Source organism: Nyctibius grandis, chromosome 1, assembly GCF_013368605.1.
Source record: "Nyctibius grandis isolate bNycGra1 chromosome 1, bNycGra1.pri, whole genome shotgun sequence".
Lineage (NCBI taxonomy): Eukaryota > Metazoa > Chordata > Aves > Nyctibiiformes > Nyctibiidae > Nyctibius > Nyctibius grandis.
The window spans coordinates 19,553,956-19,575,968 of NC_090658.1; the positions used below are offsets into that span (position 1 = coordinate 19,553,956).

Here is a 22,013-nt window from a genome sequence, read left to right on the forward strand (position 1 = left end):
TCTCGCCTTTGCAAATCATTTTGGCTAGGTGTGACACAGCTAACAGTGAAAAGCAGACAAGGAAAGTTAAGTATAGTTTAGCAAAAAAATTATTTAACGAAGGAAGAAGGATATAATATAGGGCATGTTGTTTAAAGAAACTAAGCTAGCACAGCTCCTTTAGAGTGACCCTTTGGACTAACTGCCAGTCTACCACCCCCAAACCGCCAGTCTGCCAGGCTGCACGAGGCCCGCGGCGGGGGTGTACGTTTCTGTCACGGGCGCTGTCCCACTCGCGGGACAAAACCAGCCTATTTTTCCCCGGTAGAGCGAGGAGAGCGGCCTGCGGCCCGTCACCCGCCGCCCCCTCCCCTCAGTCGGCGGCTCCTGAGGCCGGTGAACGCCTGTTACCGCCCCGCGCACGCGCCCGCCGCGCGCCTCGCCCGCGAGCGCCGTCCCCGCGCGGCAGCGCCGCCTCGCGCAAGGCCCCGACTCCTCCCCCACAATGCACCGCGCCAGGCAGCCTTTGAAAAAGCGGCGCGGCTCGTTCAAGATGGCGGAGCTCGATCAGCTGCCTGACGAGAGTGAGTAGCGACCCGTGCCCCCGCCGCCGCCGTCCGCCCCGCACCGCCGCGCCCTCGCCCCCGCCTCCCCCGCTCCCGGCGGGGACACCCGCGCCGCGCCCCGCCGCTGGCCCGCCTCCCTCCCCCTCGTTGTGGGCGCTGTGCGGGGCCGGAGCCCGAGCCTTCTCCCTGGCAACCGGGCCGGCCCGGCGCACCCCCCCCTCCCGCCCGCCGCCGTTGCCCCGCCGTTGCCCCGCCGTCGCCACCCCTCCCGGGCGAGGTCCCGGCCCAGCCGGTGGCGCGGGGAGGGCGGCGGGCGAGGAGCTCCTTCCCGAGGGTGCGACCCCCGTTGCCCTGGGGACTGCTGGGGCTGGGCCCCCCGCCCCGCCCGGCTGAGGCGGCGGGGCTGGCCGGGCGTCACCTGCCGGCGGGCGGGGTGCGGGGCGGGGGCGCGGGAACAGGGAGCCGGGCGGGGAGGGGAGAGCGTGAGTGGGTGTGCGGGGTACACCTGACAGCCTGCCCTGCCCGTGGGGTGAGGGCAGTGCGGGGGAAGCAGCGTCCTGCCGCGGGGAAGGGGTGAGTAGCCTGGCGCTCCTGTCCCTTCTGTCGTCCTGGGGGGGAAGGAGGACTTCTGGATTCATAGCATGTGCTGTGTACAGTGTGAGCACCTCTGAAGGACTGGGGGGCTAGGGCATGCACATTGCATCTAGGGGGCACTGATAAATGCGGAGGGAAGAGCTCGGAGACCCTGCATTGTGTGCCGGTGGATGAAAGCTAGCTGTATAGGAAGACAGTATGAAAATACAGGCTTGCACACATACAGACCTATATGTCTGCATAGGGTTTGTGTGAATGTTATTTTCAATGACACACGAGGATTAAGTAAAAACTTAGGTATAGATAAGAAAGATACATATATTGCCGTGTATATGGATTCATGTACAAGGTCTTGAGCATTATAGAAGAGGACATTATTTAATGTAAAATGTGTCTACACGCTACCTTGATATGTCTTCTTACAAAGAATGCAATAGAATTTAGGAAGACCAAGTTTTACAAGTGTATAATTGAAGGTGCTGGTATACCAGAAAGAGAAAATGTAAAGGGCAGTAGGGGCACGTAAAGGAGAAATTGGTCATGTTCTTATGTGCTTGCTTTGTGCTCTTCAGCAGCGTTGGAAGTAATTGGTGGGACAGTTTCTGTGTGCTGTGGATTCTAGATTAATCGTGACCATGTGCCACAAGACACCTAAGCTGCTAGCTGAAAGAAAAAAGCAAGGATTCCTTGATAACCAGCAGTAGCTGAACAGAGCTCTAAGCTGAGCTTGAGGGTATATTTTTTTTTTAAAAAAAAAAAAAAAGGTAATGGTTTTAGCCCTTTCTGTACTGCTTACTTTCCGTTACCCTATTACCCTTTTGCTTCTAGTGATACACTAAGCAGCAGTAGTGATCCCCAGTCTGAGAAACCAGAGGACAAGAACAGCATGAAATCAACAACTGATATCTATCATATGCTCTCATAATCATTGCTGTATTTTAAGTTCTGGCACTTACCGCTGAAGACAGCATCTAAGTAAAGGAGATCCAGAGGATGACAGAGGAAAGGGCGGATTTTGTGTGAGGCAATTTGGAAGGCTGAGACAGCTCTTGCCACAGAGGTGGTGCACAAGGTGGAAATAATGAACGAGGTGGAAAGAATTGAGCCGGTGTGAAGGCATTGCTTAGATAGAACACACATGCACAGCTACAGGCCCAAGTTGTGCATATGGATACTTGCAGATGCTGCTTGTATATAACTTTTGATTCTGCGAATTCACTGTGGTTGTTTAGAGAGTTATTTCAGTAAGGAAAAGGTAATGTGTGAATATGCATCTGTAAATTCACAAGAGTTCTCTGGAGAGAAATATCTCTTGTTGGAAGTGACTTATGGAGTAGGGTAAGACCTGGTAGAGAAATGCCCCTCTACTACCTGTAGATACTATGGGCTTTACTCTTCTGAGGGGAAAAATAATTTGATTATTTTTCCATGGAGATTTTGTTGTATTGATCTCTATATGGTATCCATTGTCATTCAGTTGATTAGAATGCAGAGGGAATTTACTGGAGAAGGAGGCTTCTCCTCAATGGCTTGACCTGTAGCGTTGTAGACTGTATTGACAATAGTCATGACGTAGTTGAATTTTGATAATGTCTTCAGTTTAGTGGTTTTAAGTCCTTATAGAAAATTACTCTGAGTAATCACAAAATTATTCAGTGATTTAGGAAAATATATAGACTAATAACCATTTATTTTTCAAAGTTATTCTGACTGTTGCTTTAAAAAGAACAATTGCTTTTGGGACATCCGAGAAGCTTTAAATTTCTTTCAGAGCCTGTCACTTACTATCTGTTGTTGTTCTGTATACAGCTCTAGCAGAACTGGTCTTACGTAAAGCATTGTAAAACTTTAGATGAAACTGTAAATATGTGCCAAGCTAAAACTGGGGCATTTAGTAGTTTCAATAAATGTCCATATAACAGGGTAGACTTATATTTTTGGTGACACTGTTTTGTGCATCACCATGCAAGTTCATGAACATACCAACTATTCTGTATCATAAGATTCTAAGAGAGAAGTGACTCAAAGTTGAAATCTTGCTTCTGACTACGGTGTGTGGATCTTCTTTAGAACTCCAACAGCTGTCAGGAGAAAAAAATGGTTAATATTCCTACATCGCCAGTGTCATAGTTTTAACCAAACAGATTTATGAAGGATCATCATAAATTAAGGATAGAACTGACACTCTCAATTTGGTACAGTTCAGTCATGTACACTGTACCATATTAGAATCTGATTAATACAAGTCACAGTCCAGCTGAGACAACTGTAATTAATAATTAGCAGTGTTTTATTGCTTATTGGATCTACTTTCCCTCTTCGCTAGAACGGACAGTGTTTAAGTTACTGCTCCTGCTTTTGCCTTACCCATCCTCCAGAGAAGGCACCATGTGTTTCAGGAAGTTAACATAAAGCATGAAAAATAAATTTTTCATCTCTTTGCCACCTTTCTATTGCCTACAGTGGCATCAGGAAGATTTGACAGGTCTGTTGCTTCACCTGTAACAGATACTAGAGTAGAGTGTGTGACTGTTTCACTCAGGATTGTGCTATAATGCAGACCCATGCCAGCAGTGTCATTGTTACGGTATCTGCTTGGCAGGTGAGGCAGACACACTGTGTGTGCATTTGTGGAGGTAATAGGCTTTTGCTGTGCTGACCTTGCCCCTAAGGTTTGTATTTAATTAAGTTTGGTGCAGGCAGGGGATGTTTTGGGTTTTTTCATCAAATAGAGAGGGAGATTCATTTTTTCTCTAGTGTTGGTAAACTGCTAGAAATGTGAAAGTTTCAAAGAGGGTTTGCCTTGTGCTTCTGTTCCTATTCTTTCGAGTTTTGGTGAACTGGATGTTTTCAAATTACACTGTAAATATCACCCCATATAGTTCTTTCATTTCCAGTCCTATACTTAAAATGAAGATATAAACATAGTCCTGACTGATTTAGCACTGACTTCATGCAGCTTTCAGTCTGCAACTTAATTTATAAGGGATAATAACAGTAAGCATTGCAAAATTGTTTTTGGAATCGTCCATAGTGGTGTAAAAATAAGTTCCTAAAAAAGTTAGAGTAGTTCATGACTATCAGACTTTTAAGATTTATGTATAATCCCCGTGAATTTTCTCCAGCATATTTTACGGTAAAGTAGTAGACCATAAATGAATTTTCACATAAAAAGAATTGTAAGTAAACACAGCATACTCAGTGATAAGAAAACAAATTTTGCAGTGTGGTAAGAACTATGCAGTTTCACTTTCAAATTGGAAATCTGATTAAGTGGAATTTGTCCCAGAGTGTTCTGATAGCACCTACTTGCCCTCTGGCAAGTTCTGCTGTGCAGTTGGGCAGTGAATATTCCTTAACCCAGGAGGGGGATAAATGTAATGCATATAGTTGTCTCATAATGTGTCCTTATTTTATCTGCTAAAGTTACTATTGTTCCATTCTTCTCTAAAGCTGGCATTCTGTCCTTTTGAAATGGAAAAGAGAGCTCATGCTGACAACCTAAAAGATGAAGATGGCAGTGTGTAAGTTTACATGCATTTCTTGTAGTTGAGGACTTTTCTTACTAGTGCTGCCAGGGGAGAGGAATATAGTAACCTGGTATGGAGCAAAGTTCTGTGAAGAAAGAACAATTCTGTCACAAATACTCTAGCTGAAAAAGTCCAGAATATTAAAGGTCCCAATTGCAGAAGTACTCTCAATACTAATAATTGGATTTATATTTTGGAGACAAAATTTGTTTCTGCAGACTGTTGGGTTGGTGCCCGATGAGTGACTAATTTTAGTCAATGCATTTCCCACCCTTATCTCCTGGTAATTCTGCAGCAGAGGTAAGTGGTGGGCAGTTTTACTGCTGCAAACCAGATGGCTATCTCTGCCTGAGCAGAGGAAAACAGTTGATTGTACTGGAGTGTACATAATGCTGCCCTAACTCTTACTACTAGTCATAGCAATCTTTTGTGGGTTACTTGGTTATAAAGTACACGCAGTAAAGCTGAGGTGAGACCTTTATAAAACGGACAACACGTACAAATGTGACTAGAGGATTATCCTAGTCCTGATAGAGGCAGAGCTCTGCAGGCAAAAGCACGGGAAAACTGTGTCTTGGTGCAGTCTTTTGCACAAGTGAGTCTGAATGAGGAGGACGCCTGGAATCAGCTCTGTAAAAGTGAGAGTGAGATGCCATTTTTGATAGAAGTGAAAGCATGCTTAGCTAGCTAAATGATCATCAGCACAGGGCCGCTGCCAGGAGTAAACCACTGAGCTACGGCAGAGTGCAGTGTTTCTGTGGTGTTTGTAGGCAAACACCAACAAGTGGCAGGTGAATTGAAGAAGTCAGATTTAGTAGTGATGGGTGTCAAAGTGTTACCCTTTTACAGTACCAATACTGAAAACAGTAGTATATTGCCAAATATCATATATTGGTAGACATTGCTGGTACTGTTTCTAGGGGCTTGTGTTTTAGGACAGGCACAAGAAGGGGAGGGGGGCAAGAATCTTTCTGCGTGGCCTTTTGTCCCATGGATGAAGGCTGCAGCACAAGGGCAGCACTTCATGCATAAATTGTTGTCTTTACCCCTAGCGCAACCTTATGTTGTGGTTCACAGGCACCCTGCCCCTTGCTCTGCTCTGACTCTTCCCTGGAGGGCTGGAGGAGGGAGGTGGCATACCTTCCACCACTTCTGTTTTCCAGTCCCAAGGGGCTGTGAGCCTAGCACCACTGTGCTATGGACATTTGAGGCAAAAAATCAGCAGAACTATATGAGATTATAACATTTGGGAGAGGTCTCAATATTAGTTTTGTGGCTGCTGTTAATACCCCCAAAGCTAATAATTTGGGGATTGTTTGTGCTGCATACCTTAAAAATTTTATACTACCATAGTATCAGCGTATTGTCCATCATGAGATCGCAGTGTTTCAAAAAGAAGGCTTTGGTATTGTGGTTATTGTCTGCACAAGTCCTGTAAAAGGGTTCACATGGCTGAAAAACTGACTTCCATCCAGTAGTTAAATTAGGATTTGGAAATACACGGATGTCACTTCATTAGTGGGTTCATAACATGAGGGAAATACTGATTCATGCTTGAAGCGAAAAGTTATTGTTCATTTATTTATTTATTTACCTTTTCAACAAGCCCAAAGTTTTGGGGGAGCTTAAAAGCTACCCAAAGCCACTTTTTCCTCTGATGTGTGCTTTTTACTTTCTAAGCTTTCCTGAATAAGCAATCCTTTTAGCGGCCAGTCGTTTGAGATGCTTCCTCTGCTGAAACAACTTGTGCTGTGCTTGTGTAGATGAATGATCTCTTGGAGGGTTAATGACTCAATCTATAATAAAGGCTCGTGTTTTTCCCTTCTACTCCATGACTTTCCTCTGTCACACCATTTTTAGTGCTGCCGATGTAGTTTAATTACACAGCTCTTTGAGGTAGTCATGCAACCAACGTTAAAATAACTGCTCACCTGTGCAGAATTTAGACAAAATAGTGTGATGATCTGGAGAGGAAAAGTTTTACGTTATGTAATTGCTTATCTGGATCCTAGAATTTTCTGTATTGATTTAGATATGCCCCTTTGTGCCCACACATTAGTAAAATCAGTAGCTATGGAACGTCCCTTTGGTTACTTGTAACCTTTATTTTTAAAATTGTAATCAGCTGTTACAAATTCATTACAAAAAAAAATCTGAAAACGCTTTCACAAATGTAATGTGCTTGTCTGTGTTTCTGTTTTAGATTTTAAGATCATCTGTTGAGAAGCTGTATTTAAACTGCTTTGCTTCATGTTAGTACTGAAAATACACATCAGGGCATCCACAACTGCCCGTATTGAATTGCAGTCATACTCCACCTCTTTTGATCAGTTACAGTATTTTCAAATGGGGCGAGGGAATCGATGCTTCTTTTTAAACTTAAAATCCAACTTTAATTTTTGAAACTGAGAAAAGCTTTTGTGCTTTTTTCCCATGCCTCAAAGCCTATCTCCACATCAGAAATACTTTTTGGAGGGCAAACTATCAGAGCTCCTTTTGAAGTCTGTTCATACTGTTTACAGAGCAGTTTGAAGAGGTTTTTTAGGTTCTCTTCATGGTAATCCTCTGTACGTGCTCCCTTGTGCTGGGAGAAGGAGGTTGGGCCTAGAGGAATGATTCCCGGCGGCTGCGCCGGTGCAGGGAGAGCAGAGATTCAGGACTAGGGGAGCTGTCCATCGGCCAGACCCCGCACCAGCAGCTGCTGAAGCCAACCGGATTTCTAGCTAGCCTAGCATGAAAACATTGGGGTCCTCATCGTGCTAGACTTGGTGGACTTGAGGTTATTCTAATGTTGATTTTTTTTTTTAATTCGGTTTTACATGGACTTCCTGAAAATCCCTTCTTGCAAGTGTTATAAAACATATAAAATACACTTATTCCTAACTCTTAGTTACTAATGAGCTTCCTGTTATCAGACTATTAAATGCCTCATAAGCTAGAACACAGTTATTTTTACAGCACATCTGTGGTGCAAATATTTTACAGATTTTTTTTTTTTTAGGGCCAGAAAAGGCCATTATAGTCATCTTACATTCTTCATTAAGCATGCTAAGATACTTGTATTTGGAATTTCTGTGCATCGATTCCATGCTTCCTTTTTAGCTATAGTTTTCTCTTTAAAAATAGACGTAAACTTGAAGTCTTTGAATGATAGGGAGCCTGACATGCCCTTTCTTTGATAGCTATATAAAATCTGTTAAAATTTACATTCATTGCTAACCTGAACTTATCCAATGTCGTTTTCCATCAAATAGATCTAGTTATGCCTTTGCTTGCAAAAGAAGGCTGCAGAGCTATTTACTGTCTGAATTATCTTCCTTTGTAGATACTTGTGATCAGTGCAGATCTTGACCTTGTTTGGGAAGAACAAGATTGGAGTGTCTTGACTTTCTCGCAATAAGGCATGTTTTTAGATCTTCGAGTCTTTCTCCTAGCTCTGTTCTGAATCCTTTCCTAATTTTTCAGACTTAGTCAAATGTGAACACTGTGTTCAAGTAATTAATTTACTAACAACGTACGCAAAGCAGTACTCAATAGGATACTAAGACAAGACTAAGCCAATTGTACAGTTTGCATTGGAGTAGTATGCCAGTGTAGGCTACTGAAAGCAGGCCTTCTAATTCCTGAGCCACTGCTGTGGTGAGGTGGCTCTACTTCCTCCCTGGGTTGAGGTTTTTTTATTCTCAGTATTAAAATCATGTCCATGATCCTCTGAAGCTGGAAGCATATTTTGGTTGTAATACCCTAAATGACGATGCATAGGCCTTATTTCTTCCTTTCCACCCATTTGGTTTTTAGGTGTTTGATGTTTGTAGAAATGAAATCTGTGTTATTGTCATAATAGGTATTTACATTCAAGCATGTGTGTTTATTCTACTTTAATCTCAATGTTTATAATTAAAATGTTGGTTAAAAAGACTGACTGTGATTATGTATTTGTTATTCAGAACAGGAGTGTACAAAATTACTGGTATTTAATGTGGGCTGGGATATTATACATCTAATATTTATTTTAACTAAAATTTTGGATAGTTTTGATAAAAATCTTATCATGAATCACTTTGCAATTTTTATTGTTTCTGAAATGCTTTTACCTATATTAAATGCTGGTTGGTTTTTATTGTAACACATTACTGCTTAGAAGATCATCCTAGTTTCTGGTTTTGTGGCCCTGGTAGTATGTACAGTACTGCCAAAATACATGGAAAAATTAGGGAGATGTACTATATTCCTTGAAGCTTGGTGTTGTTGCAGGTAGCCCCTAAAATCAATATAGAAGAACTTGACAAGAGTCGTCATGTATCATATTGTTGCCTTTAAGGTAAAATTAAGCTTATGAACATCTCCATTGTCATTTTGGTATCCTACATGTATTCTAATGCTTTAAGCTACAAGTGTCGGTGATAATAATTTTCTCCAACTTGTTACATTAAAATAGTTTAGTTTAACTTTGAATTTGCCTAAATCAGGAATTTCTTATATGAACACTTGTATTCCTAAATAAAGATGCCCTTTTCTGGTTACATTACTTTAGTTGCAGGTTAAGCGAAAACAAATGAGCAGCCTTATTCTAGCATGCATCTGTTGAAGATTAACTATCCCATGTGGAGAAGTCCTTGGTAACTGATGCTGTTTTGAGCTGGTAATCTTATAAAGCTAGAACGTAGTGTAGCAACATTCTGCTGGCCATCACTTTTCTACATGTTTCTGATGCCTGTCATCTGGGAGGAGATTAGAAGGGCCAAAGGGAGAAGATTAGAAAGGCCAAAGCTCAATTAGAGCTTGATTTGGCTGCTACAGTCAAAGATAACAAAAAAAGTTTCTACAAATATATCAACAGCAACAGGAGGGTCAAGGAGAGCCTCCACCACTTGCTGAATGAGGAGGGTAGCGTAGTGTCAGGGGATGAGGAAAAGGCAGAGCTGCTCAATGCCTTTTTTTGCCTCGGTCTTTAGTGTCAGGACCAGTTGTCCTCAGGAGACTCGGCCCCCAGAGCCTGAAGTCAGGTGCGGGGGGCTGTGTGAACCTCCCGTAATCCAGGAGGAGACGGTTAGTGACCTGCTGTGCCAATTGGACACCCACAAGGCTATGGGCCCGGATGGGATTCACCCCAGAGTAATGAAGGAACTGGCAAATGAACTTGCCAAACCACTCTCGATTATCTACTGGCAGTCCTGGTTAACTGGAGGAGTTCCAACTGACTGGCAATTAGCAAATGTAACGCCCATCTACAAGAAGGGCTGGAAGAATGATCCAGGGAACTATAGGCCTGTCAGCCTGACCTCGGTGCCAGGCAAGGTGATGGAACAGATCATCCTGAGTGCCATTACACGGCACATGCAGGACAATCGGGGCATCGGGGCCAGCCAACATGGATTCATGAAAGGCAGGTCCTGCTTGACCAACCTGATCTCCTTCTATGACCAAGTGACCTGCTTAGTAGATGAGGGCAGGGCTGTGGATGTAGTCTATCTAGACTTCAGTAAGGCATTCGACACTGTCTCCCACAGCATCCTCCTGGACAAACTTGCTGCCCGGGGCTTGGATGGGTGGACTCTTCAATGGGTTAAAAACAAGCCCAGAGAGTGGTGGTGAATGGGGCAAAGTCCAACTGGCGGCCGGTCACTAGCAGTGTTCCCCAGGGCTCAGTTCTGGCGCCGGTGCTGTTCAACATCTTTATAGATGATCTAGACGTAGGGATTGAGTGCACCCTCAGCAAATTTGCAGATGACACCAAGCTGGGTGGGAGTGTCGATCTGCTGGAGGGTAGGAAGGCCCTACAGAGGGATCTGGACAGGTTAGATAGATGGGCCGAGACCAACGGCATGAGGTTCAACAAGAACAAGTGCCGGGTCTTACACTTTGGCCACAACAACCCCATGCAGTGCTACAGGCTGGGGGAAGAGTGGTTAGAAAGTGGCCCGGCAGAAAAGAGACCTGGGGGTGCTGACCGACAGCCGGCTAAACATGAGCCAGCAGTGTGCCCAGGTGGCCAAGAAGGCCAATGGCATCCTGGCCTCTATTAGGAATAGTGTAGCCAGCCGGTCTAGGGAAGTGATCGTCCCTCTCTACTCGGCACTGGTGAGTCCGCATCTTGAATACTGTGTCCAGTTCTGGGCCCTGCACTTCAAGAAAGATGTTGAGGTGTTGGAGCGAGTCCAGAGGAGGGCGACCAAGCTGGTGAAGGGTCTGGAGGGTCTGTCCTACGAGGAACGGCTGAGAGAGCTGGGGTTGTTTAGCCTGGAGAAGAGGAGGCTCCGAGGTGACCTTATTGCAGTCTACAACTACCTGAAGGGAGGTTGTAGTGAAGTGGGAGTCGGCCTCTTCTCCCAGGCAACTAGCGATTGGACAAGAGGACACAGCCTCAAGCTTTGCCAGGGAAGGTTCAGGTTGGACATTAGGAAGAATTTCTTCTCAGAAAGGGTCATTAGACCTTGGAATGGGCTGCCCAGGGAGGTGGTAGAGTCACCATCTCTGGATGTGTTTAAGAAAAGACTGGACATGGCACTTAGTGCCATGGTCTAGTTGACATGGTGGTGTCAGGGTAATGGTTGGACTCAATGATCCCAGAGGTCTCTTCCAACCTGATTGATTCTGTGATCTAATGCCCTTCTCCACTGATTCATCATCATTCTCACGGGTGAAGCATCTGAGTTTGATGGTTAGCAAAGGATCTCAGGCACTTAGGCTGCAAGAATGACACCACCTCCTGTATAAAGCTTTGCTGCCTCTTGCTGAGTTGTTTCGTTTCTATTGTTGACATACTCACCCTTGACCGAATTGATTGAACTTGATTCATATGAGCAAGATGATCAGAAAAAGATGAAAATGATTGTATGTTCGATCTTACAGATGAAGTGCCTGAGATCTTTCAGAATAGTGATCTATTCTGAAAAGCCAGCATCTCTTCCATTTGACAATCCTGATGACTCTGCTTCTGCCTCTCCATCCTCAGTGACATGTACTTTCCCCATGTTCTTAAACTGTGTGTGCTTATTAATCCCTGCACACATTTCCCACCATCCCTTATGTTAATTTGGGGGGGACACTAGTTCTTCACTGTTCTTACTGTTACTGTTCAGGACTTCATTCTTGGTTGATAGCAGGATGCCCATGTATTCATGCAAGCAGGGTATACAGTATCTGATTATTAGTATGAAATAATAATAAAAAAAGGCTTTGATCCTGTGATACCTTTAACGTACAGCTTAGTTACAAGAGCTGAATTCACTATGAATCAGATCATCCTAAAAGCATGTTCCTGTACCAGTCACTGTTAGGTCTCCAACCTGACAAAGGTGATATGTGAGAAAAGAAACGTGCAATAAGGGGAACAGTATAGCCCAGCTTTGTCACCTTGTTTTTGACATGTAATCCCATATTTGTTAGCTGTTGTAGATTTGAACAGCTTGGGAAATAACTGGCGTGGAGGGCCTCTAAACCACCAGTGAGTCAAAACTAGTTCCATTTCATATCTTAAACATTTTTTTAATTTTTTTAAAAGAAGAGAAACTTTCTTTCCTTTTTCTTTTCTTATTGAACTTTTTTAAATACACGGCATACTAAGATGGCAGGAAAAAAAAAAAAAAGAAAAAATAAGGAATATAGGGGTTTTTTTTTGCCATTGCGACACCTGTATTCTCTTCCACATACCACCCCAAACCAAAATGCACTGTTCTCCTGGAAAGGAACAATAATTCATTCTTTGGCTCTGTGATATTCCCTGGAATGCATCCTCTTAGAGGCAAGGATCTCTGGCTCTGTGAGGCTAGTGGGGTTAGGACCTAGATACAGGGCAGCCACAAGAAAAGGAATTTCCAGATCTTTGTAGTCAGAAATGTTCTTGGAACAGCACTTGCAAAGAGAAGCTGAAGGAGGGAGCGGGGTAAGTGAGGGGGGAGAAGAGGATGCAATGCAAGAAGGAGCGGTTGCAACACTGGAATATAACTGGAAAGTTAAAGTTGATTTGAGAGAAAAGCATGAATCTGTGGAAGCACTGTCATGCAGAAATATCTTTCCCCTCTGCTAATGTAGTTGCTTCAAGCAGCTCATTCTTTGAGAGACATTTGAAAATTCCAGAGTGGGAGGGCAGTAGTCAGGCCCAGTTTTGTCCTTCCTGGCCCAGAAGCACTGCAGAGGTCCTACAGATGCAGTGGAAGGATGCGTTACACAGTTTGAACTGTTCAAGCAAACTAAGGATCCCATCTGCATCTATAGTATCTGAATCTGCTGCCTTTCTGCATAAGGAGGTTCCACCAGGGGGCAACTATCCAGCTCCCTACTTGTGAACCAAGCTTAGAGAGCATAAACTACTGCTTTCGTGGAAATTTTTGGCATTGAAGAATTTTAAATTGCTAGAAATAATTAAAAAAAAGTCTTCACTAGTTTCCTTGTCAGTTGTATAATACATTTGCAACTGCATCAGACAAGCAGCCCCGTGGAAGTATGTAGTTTGGACATAAAGCTTGTTCAGAATTTGCTGTGTTAAACAAAAGTGCTCGGCATCTGAAGCTGTTTTGTAGATGTGACACTAAAGGAAAAACAAAACATGAATATGCTTTCAAGATTTATCGGGTAATAAACATACAGTGCAATACTTAGTGCTATGGAGGGTGCGCTGGGTTCACTCATTCACCTGTGAAAGATTTAGTATTAAATTTCACTTTCTGCTTAAGAATTAATTAAGAATGAGTAGACTCTGCATAGGTCATATTGTTTGAAATAACTTATAATTTATGTGGACTTTTTGATATATTGCAGGTTCTTCAGCAAAAGCACTTGTGAGCTTGAAAGGTAAGAAATTAATGTGTTATTTACTTGTACCCAGTCTGACTTTCAGGTGAACTTTTGTTTCTGGCTTCAAAAAGTTCAAGAAAATAACACTGAAGAAGGTTTTTTTGTTGAAATATGATTGGGTTTCTTGTGGATATTTGTTAGTTCTATAGACTAATAATCCTTGGTGTTTGAAACTACATATGTTGTAGTGTATTTAGACAGTGCTCTTCTGGATGAAATTCCTGAAATGAGTTTTTTCTTCCTAAGTACTGCCTAGGTGTCAGGTTTGATGAGAAGACTGAGGTAATCTTTCCTCTCTTGAGGATGAGATAGGAGAAGGATTCTTAGTGAGACCTGTACATGTGACAAAATTTACATTAGGAAGGAATTTCACAATATCATTGTGTTTTCTGTCAGCAAGTTGTGGGCTAAATCAAAAATCTGTTTCATATGTTTTTCTTTGAAATTGTCTTCATGAACATTCATACAAATTTTGAGTACTTATAATCTGCCCAACAATAAAAGTTTCTTTATATATTACAAGGCTTCTATTACACAAGGAAGAAGACATGGTCTGTTGAATATGTTGTAACTAATACAGGCTTGTTTCAATAAGATTTTATTTACTTGTTGATGTGCATCCATTTAATAATTTTTTTAGAACCAGAAGGCAGCCACGTCTTGTAGAGCTTTCCCTTCTCCAAGTTTCAGTTACAGGCACAGTACAGCTGTCTAGATGTGTGTCAGCCTGCCAGTGGAAGTAACTGATTTCAGCAAAGGAGGGTTGAAGAAATCTAAATGTTGTCAGGAGTAAAAAATGTTTTGTTCCTGTTTCTCCTTGTACTGAAAATCTCTTTCAATTTTTTTTTAATTAGTGTTCAGAAAAATTTAATAAAAATATTGAAATCTAAAATCCATTTGTAGTTGAATCCAAAGAAGATGTTGCAAGTAAAAAAAAAAAATATTAGTAGTTGATGATGTTATATTAGCATTTGGGATAGTAGCTATGTTAAAACATACATATATGGATATGTGTATTAATGACATGATTTCTTCACAACAGAGGGAAGTTTATCCAGTTCGTGGAATGAAAAGTATAATTCTCTGCAGAAAACACCCGTTTGGAAAAGCAGGAATCCTGGTTCTGCAGTGGAAATGGTAAGAAGCAATAAAAAGACAACTTCAGAATTGGTAAAATACCATAAAGTGAATCAAATTTAAGGATCCAAAAATTTGGCTGAGATTTGTAGTTTCATAATTTCCAAATGTTAAACTATGTCCTTCACAAGCAGTCTACATAATTTGAATATGAGATGAAAACATGTTTTATAAATGAATAATCAAGCAAATTAAATTGCTGACATTGGTCAAGATAGCTCGTAATCACTTTCTCTCTTTTTTGTAAAGCAAGTGTTGTGTGAAATGTTTGTACTGTATCTACCACCTTGAACTTCGGAATCACAATTTCTGATCAACCATTTGTTTTATCTCATGAAATATCTCATTTCTAATTATGGCTGAGAACTGATGCATAAAGGAAAGGAAGGGAAAATGTCATAATGCGCTTCCATCATTGTGCCTTCTGGGGGGCAGATTTTAATAAAATTAAAGGAATGTCAGTGAAATGTCATGTAGTATTCTGAGAGGTCGTATAGGAGACCTTATGTTAAAGAACAGCCTTGGGGAATGAAAGGTAATGAGCCTGTAGCCTCCAAGGGCATGTCTAGTCTTTGGGTCGACCATTTCCCTCTCTCTGAAATATTCCATTGTTGTTTCTTTCCCCGTTGTATCACATTCAAGCTTTTCTTGACTCTTCTCATCCTCCTCTACTTTACCGAATTATGTGATTTTGGATTGGTTTTGCCACCAGCTATATTGCACCCAGTGCCTTGTTTGTCTACATCTGTAATATTGTGTGCTCTTTTTACTACACCCTGGAGAGTATATGAAATACTATCTCAAATGCTAGGTAGATCTTTCTCCTGTACTCTTCTGGTGCTGCCGCCTTCTACAGTAATTGCAACCAACTTGCCAACTATCACCTGTTTTTTTTATTCAAATCATTATTTTTTGTGAACTGTTTGTTTACTGGAAGGGAAACATTATGTTTGAAAACTATCGCACTTGCCTGCTCTGCACATAATCAAAATATCTGAGCAGCATCCAGTAGTGCTTTAAGCAGTGTGACTAACATCTGTCCTATGTAGCTTGTTCTGTGATCTTCCCCCTGTAGAGAGAAACTTACACAGAGAAGGTATTTTGGTAGGATTCACACAGGTATGTATACACACGTGCTGCTATGTGTTTATGCTAGAGAACATAAGGCCTACAAAATGCAGTTCCAGACAGTGACCAGAACTTTGTGACACCCCTTAGTTCCTGCAGGAGTTCATGTCACAGTTTTCAGCTGTTCCCCAGGAACGCTCATCTTCTCACAGAAGCAAGCCTTACCGGTACCTTAGAAGATTTCATGTGCTGAAGAACTGAAGTCACTAGCCATAACATTTGTATGAAAACTTTGTCAATCTTTAGGTATGCTGGCTGTGGGTGTTAAAAAATAAGGAGTCAAACTTTGAATGTAGCTCAGTATTCTGTAAAAAGCTGGGAGAAAGATCAGAGGATAGTCTGATGTGTTAGCAGTGGCCCATGTTGCTGAGGTGTGATGTAGCCTTCTGCACTAGTTTGAGTTCCCTGAACACTGGAAGTTTTGCAGATATGTTGTACTGTTGGTTGAAAAATCTTTCCAAAAATGCCTGACCTATTTAGCTGACGTGGATGATACCTTTTTTGCAACGCTTGTTATTTTATTCTCTTGTGAGGCACCAACAATCCAGACAGATGAAACACTCCTATCATTTTGGATAGTTCCTTGGAATAGAATTTGGCAGCTTCTGTTGAGGGTTGTAAAACAGTTCTCCTGATCTAGATCATAGCCTTAGCATAGGGTTGAAGGAACTCTTAAGTTTTGTTTAGGTTGTTTTAGCATTTGTGTTCCTGTGTTGGCACATGCTTTTCATCTGGTATAGGGTCAGAAAATCAAGAAGAACTATATAAACATTTGGGAGAAAAATATTATTCTGGAACCAGCATCTCAAATGTCAAGACTAAAATATAATTGCAAATATTCAACAGGAACCTGGCTCTTCATCCTGTGAGCAGAATGCTGTGATTAAAAAGTCCTGGAGTTCTCCAATGTAAGAGTTTTTACTGTTGGAACAGGATTGTGGATTTGTTTTCTTGCTCAAAAGTTAGAATAGTTCTGACCTTTCTTTTTTTAGGGTGATGGTTTGTCGAGGACGGCAGAGATGTTATAAAAGAAGATAAAGACATTGTAATTGAAATTTAAGATTGTTCTTAAGGTTTAGTGAATTGGAAGATGTGAAGAAAAGAACTTAATGTATCTAGATGAAGAGAGAAAAACAACATCCCTAACAATTAATAGGATAAACTAATTACTGTGTTAATGTGATGTGGGCACCGTTTGGTTACCTTGCCAATATATAGTTCCTCTGTTCAGTGTGTATCTCTTTCCTGGTTTGTAACATCGACAAGGAATGGACATTTTCTTCTGTGTGCTGAATGTGCTTAGGTGCCTAGCACATACATGGCACTACTGTTACTTAAATACACTTGTGTAGTTGTATTTATAAAATATATATAATTTAGAGTAAGAAAGGCACATTTCCCTGGGAAAGCTCCAACTGTTCTTATGGCATAGGACAGATAGATTTTTTTGCTACCACTAATTAATTTAATAGAGAATATATCTTTTCAAACAGATACTTTAATCAGTCACAAACTTATTAAATGTCTTTCTTAGGTGTAAATGCTTCTTAGTGAATTATTTCACTTTGTTGATTTATTTTGTTTCTGACTCCTATTAAGGGCTTATATTTGTCATCAGTATTCTTCACGTTGTGGGTGTTATAGATTTCATAGCCATATCAATTTGTAGCACTTTCACCATCTGTACTCAAAGAAGTGAAATCTGCATTTGCTCTGCCTTTACTCATCACCTTTGTAAATAGTCTGAAGTACAAGGAACGCTACAAGGTGCAATCTTGAGGTTCTGCAAAGGAGACACCTTTCTGTTGTGGCTGGCTCCTGTGCTGGGCCACAAAGTCTTCATGGAAGGAAAAGCTGCTTGCTCTCAGCACTGGGAGCCGGTCATACGTTACTCTCTTGTCCTCACTGAAAGCACAAGTTTTTTGTCATAGGGTAAAATGCTGAGGAATAACTAAATGGAAGTGTTTGTTTTCATGACACATATTTGCAATATGGTTTCTTGTTTTTAATCAGCCTTCTAATTCTCTTTGAGCTATAACATCTCAGCACACAAGTAAATTTAATTTAGCTTAAATTCTAAATTCTTCTCTTGTCTGATATTTTCGCATAACTTATTCAAGCTTTAGTTTCTTCAGTCTTCAACTTCCTAGCATTTTGCAGTGTAAGCACTTTCAATGAGTTAAAAAAACAACAAGCCCACAACACTATTAGACTCATAAGAAATCCTTGCAAAAAATTATATCCAGCTAATGTTTTTACTGAGAACATACCAAAATACATACACTGTTTGAATAAACTTTTTTTTTTGACCCAAAATTCAGAACAAACTGTTTAACAGATGTGCTTATAACCAAAGCAAGGACTATTTTAAGCTTAGATACACAAGTGTTTAGACACCTAACTCCTCTGGAAACAAGTGGGAGTTAGGTTCTAAATACTTCTGTGGAACTGGGCCAGCAGTATAGTAATGGGTTATAGTTAGCATTGGAAAGCCTGGAATCTTAAATTCCTTCTCTTCTCTCAGCCCTTAGATCTTTAACTGCTAGGAGGCACTATTTATTGTGCACTATGTGCCTTAACACCAATAGGTGACAAGAGAAAAGGCATTCCATTTCTCTCACTGTGAATTCTGTGCATGAACAGAGAAATAAGATTTTTTTTTTTTTTTTTGTAATTCATTCTTAATTTTGACACATGCAGCCCTTCAGAAATTCAAAACGGAGTCGACTCTTCTGTGAAGAAGATGACAGACAAATAAACACAAGGTCACCCAAACGAAATCAGAAGGTTGCGATGGTTCCACAGGTACCTACATGTATGCAGATATTTTTACCAAAAAGGGGAATGAGCCTATCTGTGTTAGCTGAAAACTGGAATACATTTGCTTTTCAAGTTGCATTATCAGTTGGTGAATATTCTTGTGGGGAAAGCTATTGCTAGGAATAAGCCACAATTCAAAACAGATTTATATTTTTCTTCCTCACAACTGGGTTCCTCAGTTTGTTTATGGGAGTACCTGTTCTTTTTGATCCTGGACATAAGCATACAGAGCTAGAAAGGATTCCAGGCTAATTGCCCATCTTGCTCCTGCAAACAATCGTATCCTGTAGTCTGCATAAATTTATTCAGCTTCAGTTAAAAACTAACTAGGTTTCTTGCACTGGCTACATCATTTAAAAGGCTGCTATGGAACTTAATGTATTCCAGCAGTTAAGAACTTGCTCTAGATTTGTAGCCTAAATGTATTCGTGGCCATCTATACCTTCTTGATCCTGTAATAATGATGTCCTCCAATTCAAACAGCTTGTTTTTCTACTCCTCCACTTGACTGTCTACTCCTTGATAAAGCATGAAAGAGCAGCTGTAATTTCTCTCAGCCTTTATTTGCTGTGTTACACAGGGCAACATCTCTTAGTCTCAAAGAACTGGCTGTCTAGTACCTTTGTCATCCAAATCACTTCTCTGTACTATCACCTTATGAGCGTAAATTTGCCACACTGAAAAAGTACTATTTGAATACTGGTCTTCTACTATTTGCCTTCTAAACTGTACTGTGCAGTTTTGAATGGAGAAGACTTAGCAGTTGCCAGTTTGCTGGGGCCATTTTGTCAGAGATGAGGACCATGACATTTCTCTCTATTCATTACCATGATTTCTTAACAGTAGAAAGACCTGGATAATGTTCTAAGCCCGGCTGGTTTGTACTTAAATGTCTGGTTCAGGAGGGTCCAGTGATTGCTAGATAATAATTTGTGAGGGACTGCAGCTGCCAAAGCTCACAGATCTTGCTGGCCTGCTAGGCTTTGTTTCCTGGAGTTCCAGTGGGAGAAAGGGGGCCTGTATCTAAAAGGTAGTGGGTAAGTGCAGCAGGAGCCAGCAAAGTGCCTACCGTATGCTTTATCCTATTATTGCTGCTACTAAAGGTCAAAATACTTTTGAGCATTTGGGGAAGGATAACAACTGATTCTGGCACAGGGACCCAGTTAAACTAATATTCTCAAAAAGCTGCTGTTTTTTGTGAATAAGTTTTTCTTTCTGTCAGTTAAGACAGCCATCCCTGGAACAAAATTACAGAATTATTTTTCTACAGTCTTGTTTAAACGCAGGCCTATGTATTATGCTTGCAATCTAAGACAGCGTCTTCTACAATTTATAAAATAGCTTTCAAATGTAGTTAAAACTTGATTGTTTATGTCCATACTAGTTACTCTTGCAGTTTTCTAAAAAGCAGACACTCTGCTCAAAGCTTTGGTTGTATTACATTCCTGTGCTAGCTTCATCCTCAGTTTAAGAAGAGTTAGCAAGAATAAAAGCACTACTGCAAATGAGGCAGTTGGTGTTGCTGGCATCTGAGCCGCAACATCACGTATGCTCACTTGAGACAATGTTAGCGTCATAGAATGGTTTGGGTTGGAAAGGACCTTAAAGATCATCTAGTTCCAACCAGGATCCCCCTTCAGTGGTGCCTCAAACTTTTGAAGTCTGTGAGTACTTTAGTGCCATGCTGTTGTTACCAATAATGTAGTTTCAGTGTTGGAAAATGTTTCTGTTAGAAGAGCTTTGTATAGAGAAAATTTGTTGTATTGATCCTGCTAAAGTTTGCCACATTGTTTGATTGCATTGCTGATATAACAGTAAGGATTATTATAGATCTGCAATAAAAAAATTGCCATGAAACAGTATGTGTGATTAAAATGTAACAATTATTAATATGCAATCTTTTATAAAGAAAATCTAGTTTAATTATTTGAATATTGAAGAATGTTAGACTGTGTTTAACTGTTTCCTTTATTTTACTACATAGAAGTTTAACACGACAATGCCAACACCAGACAAGAAAGCATCACAGAAGATTGGTTTACGGCTTCGTAACCTGCTCAAACTTCCCAAAGCTCACAAGTGGTGCATATACGAATGGTTCTATTCAAATATAGATAAGTATGTATGTTTTATATAATTATCTCTTATTAGTATAGAGACAAGTCATTTTCTGAAATTGAGCTGCAAATTTCCATATGTTGGTTAGGTACTCCAAAATTCTTAAATTATTCTTAAATTATTAGTTATTGAAATTTATTTCATTGGGGTTTTTGTTGTTTGTTTTTTTTTTTTTTCTCTTTTTTATAATGAGCAACGTACTTGGTTAGTTCCTTGGGTAGTCTTCTATGGAAGGCCTTCCTTCATGGAAATAATTTTCTTTTTATCACCTCTGTCTCTACCAGATACAAGATTTTATTCATAATGTTTTTAGCATCTTAAGCATGAAGTTACCAGAACACTTAGACTTTTTTGAACCTTTGGATCAGTGTTACACATGGGGTATGGGAAGGAGACTACTACTTCATAAGGTGCTGCTTTAAAAGGTGTAAATGCTGATTTCAGATATTTCTTCCCCATCATCCTGTTTTTATTGTGATCACTAACAGAGTTCCGGGTTGTGACTACTCAGCTGTTGTCTAGATATCGGCATCCTTCTTGGATCACTAATCTATCTCCTAGACTGTTTCTGCAGTTTGTGCCTCAGAGTCTTTGGCACTTATTCTCTTAATGCCACTAGCAAGGTGGTGTGAATTGTTTAAAAGAACTATTTTAATTTAGTCTCTAATTATGAAAAACTAAAAATTCTAAAATGTAAAAATTGTTATTGATTAATTGAATCTTAAAATCTACACTGATTGACTAATATATGAAACACTGGTATTTAATATTCTAAAGAATGGCTTCAGAGTGTCCTGGTTTGGCCCAAATCAGGCCAATTAGTCTTAGAGAAACCAAGGTCACTGCTAAATTCCTCACTGCTTACGAGTGAAGAGCCGAAGGGGGGTCGCAGCTGCAGGGGGGAGCAGACAGGGCAGGTGACCCAAGATTGACCAACGAGGTATTCCATCCCACACACGTCATTCTCACTTTCCTATTTATCACTAACCCACTGCCTCCTGGAGGTGGGGCCCAGGAGGGAGGGGCCCTCCTGTCTTCCACTGATTGGTACCAGCTTTGCCAATTCTCCAGTTAAAAGCCTGCAGGTGTGATGGCAGGGAGCTATTGCATTTTCCCCTCTGCCCGTGCTGGGGGGAGCAACTCTGCCTGAGGAGGATTTCCAAGCTCTCAGTCTTGGCTTTGTATATATTTGTATATATTTGTATATATTTGATTATTTCTATTATTATTGTTATTATACTCTTTTTCATTATTATAGTTTATTAAACCTGTTTTAACTTTCCAACCCATAAGTCTCTCTCCCTTTTCCCTTTCCCTTGGGGGGGGAGAGGGTTAACAGAGAGCA

General features: G+C 40.9%; 1 protein-coding gene across 2 annotated transcripts in view; it reads left to right on the forward strand.

Moving 5' to 3' along the window:
• The first annotated feature begins 484 nt into the window (after positions 1–484).
• The window catches only part of LIN9 (lin-9 DREAM MuvB core complex component), a 46,318-nt gene continuing 24,789 nt past the window's right edge, over positions 485–22,013 (forward strand). The window contains exons 1-5 of one of the 2 annotated variants that reach the window (XM_068400935.1): positions 485–563; positions 13,430–13,462; positions 14,508–14,602; positions 18,431–18,535; positions 20,535–20,668. In XM_068400935.1, coding sequence (XP_068257036.1) covers positions 485–563; positions 13,430–13,462; positions 14,508–14,602; positions 18,431–18,535; positions 20,535–20,668 — 446 coding nt within the window. The remainder of the gene's footprint in view (positions 564–13,429; positions 13,463–14,507; positions 14,603–18,430; positions 18,536–20,534; positions 20,669–22,013) is intronic. The other variant, XM_068400943.1, reaches the window with a different exon arrangement.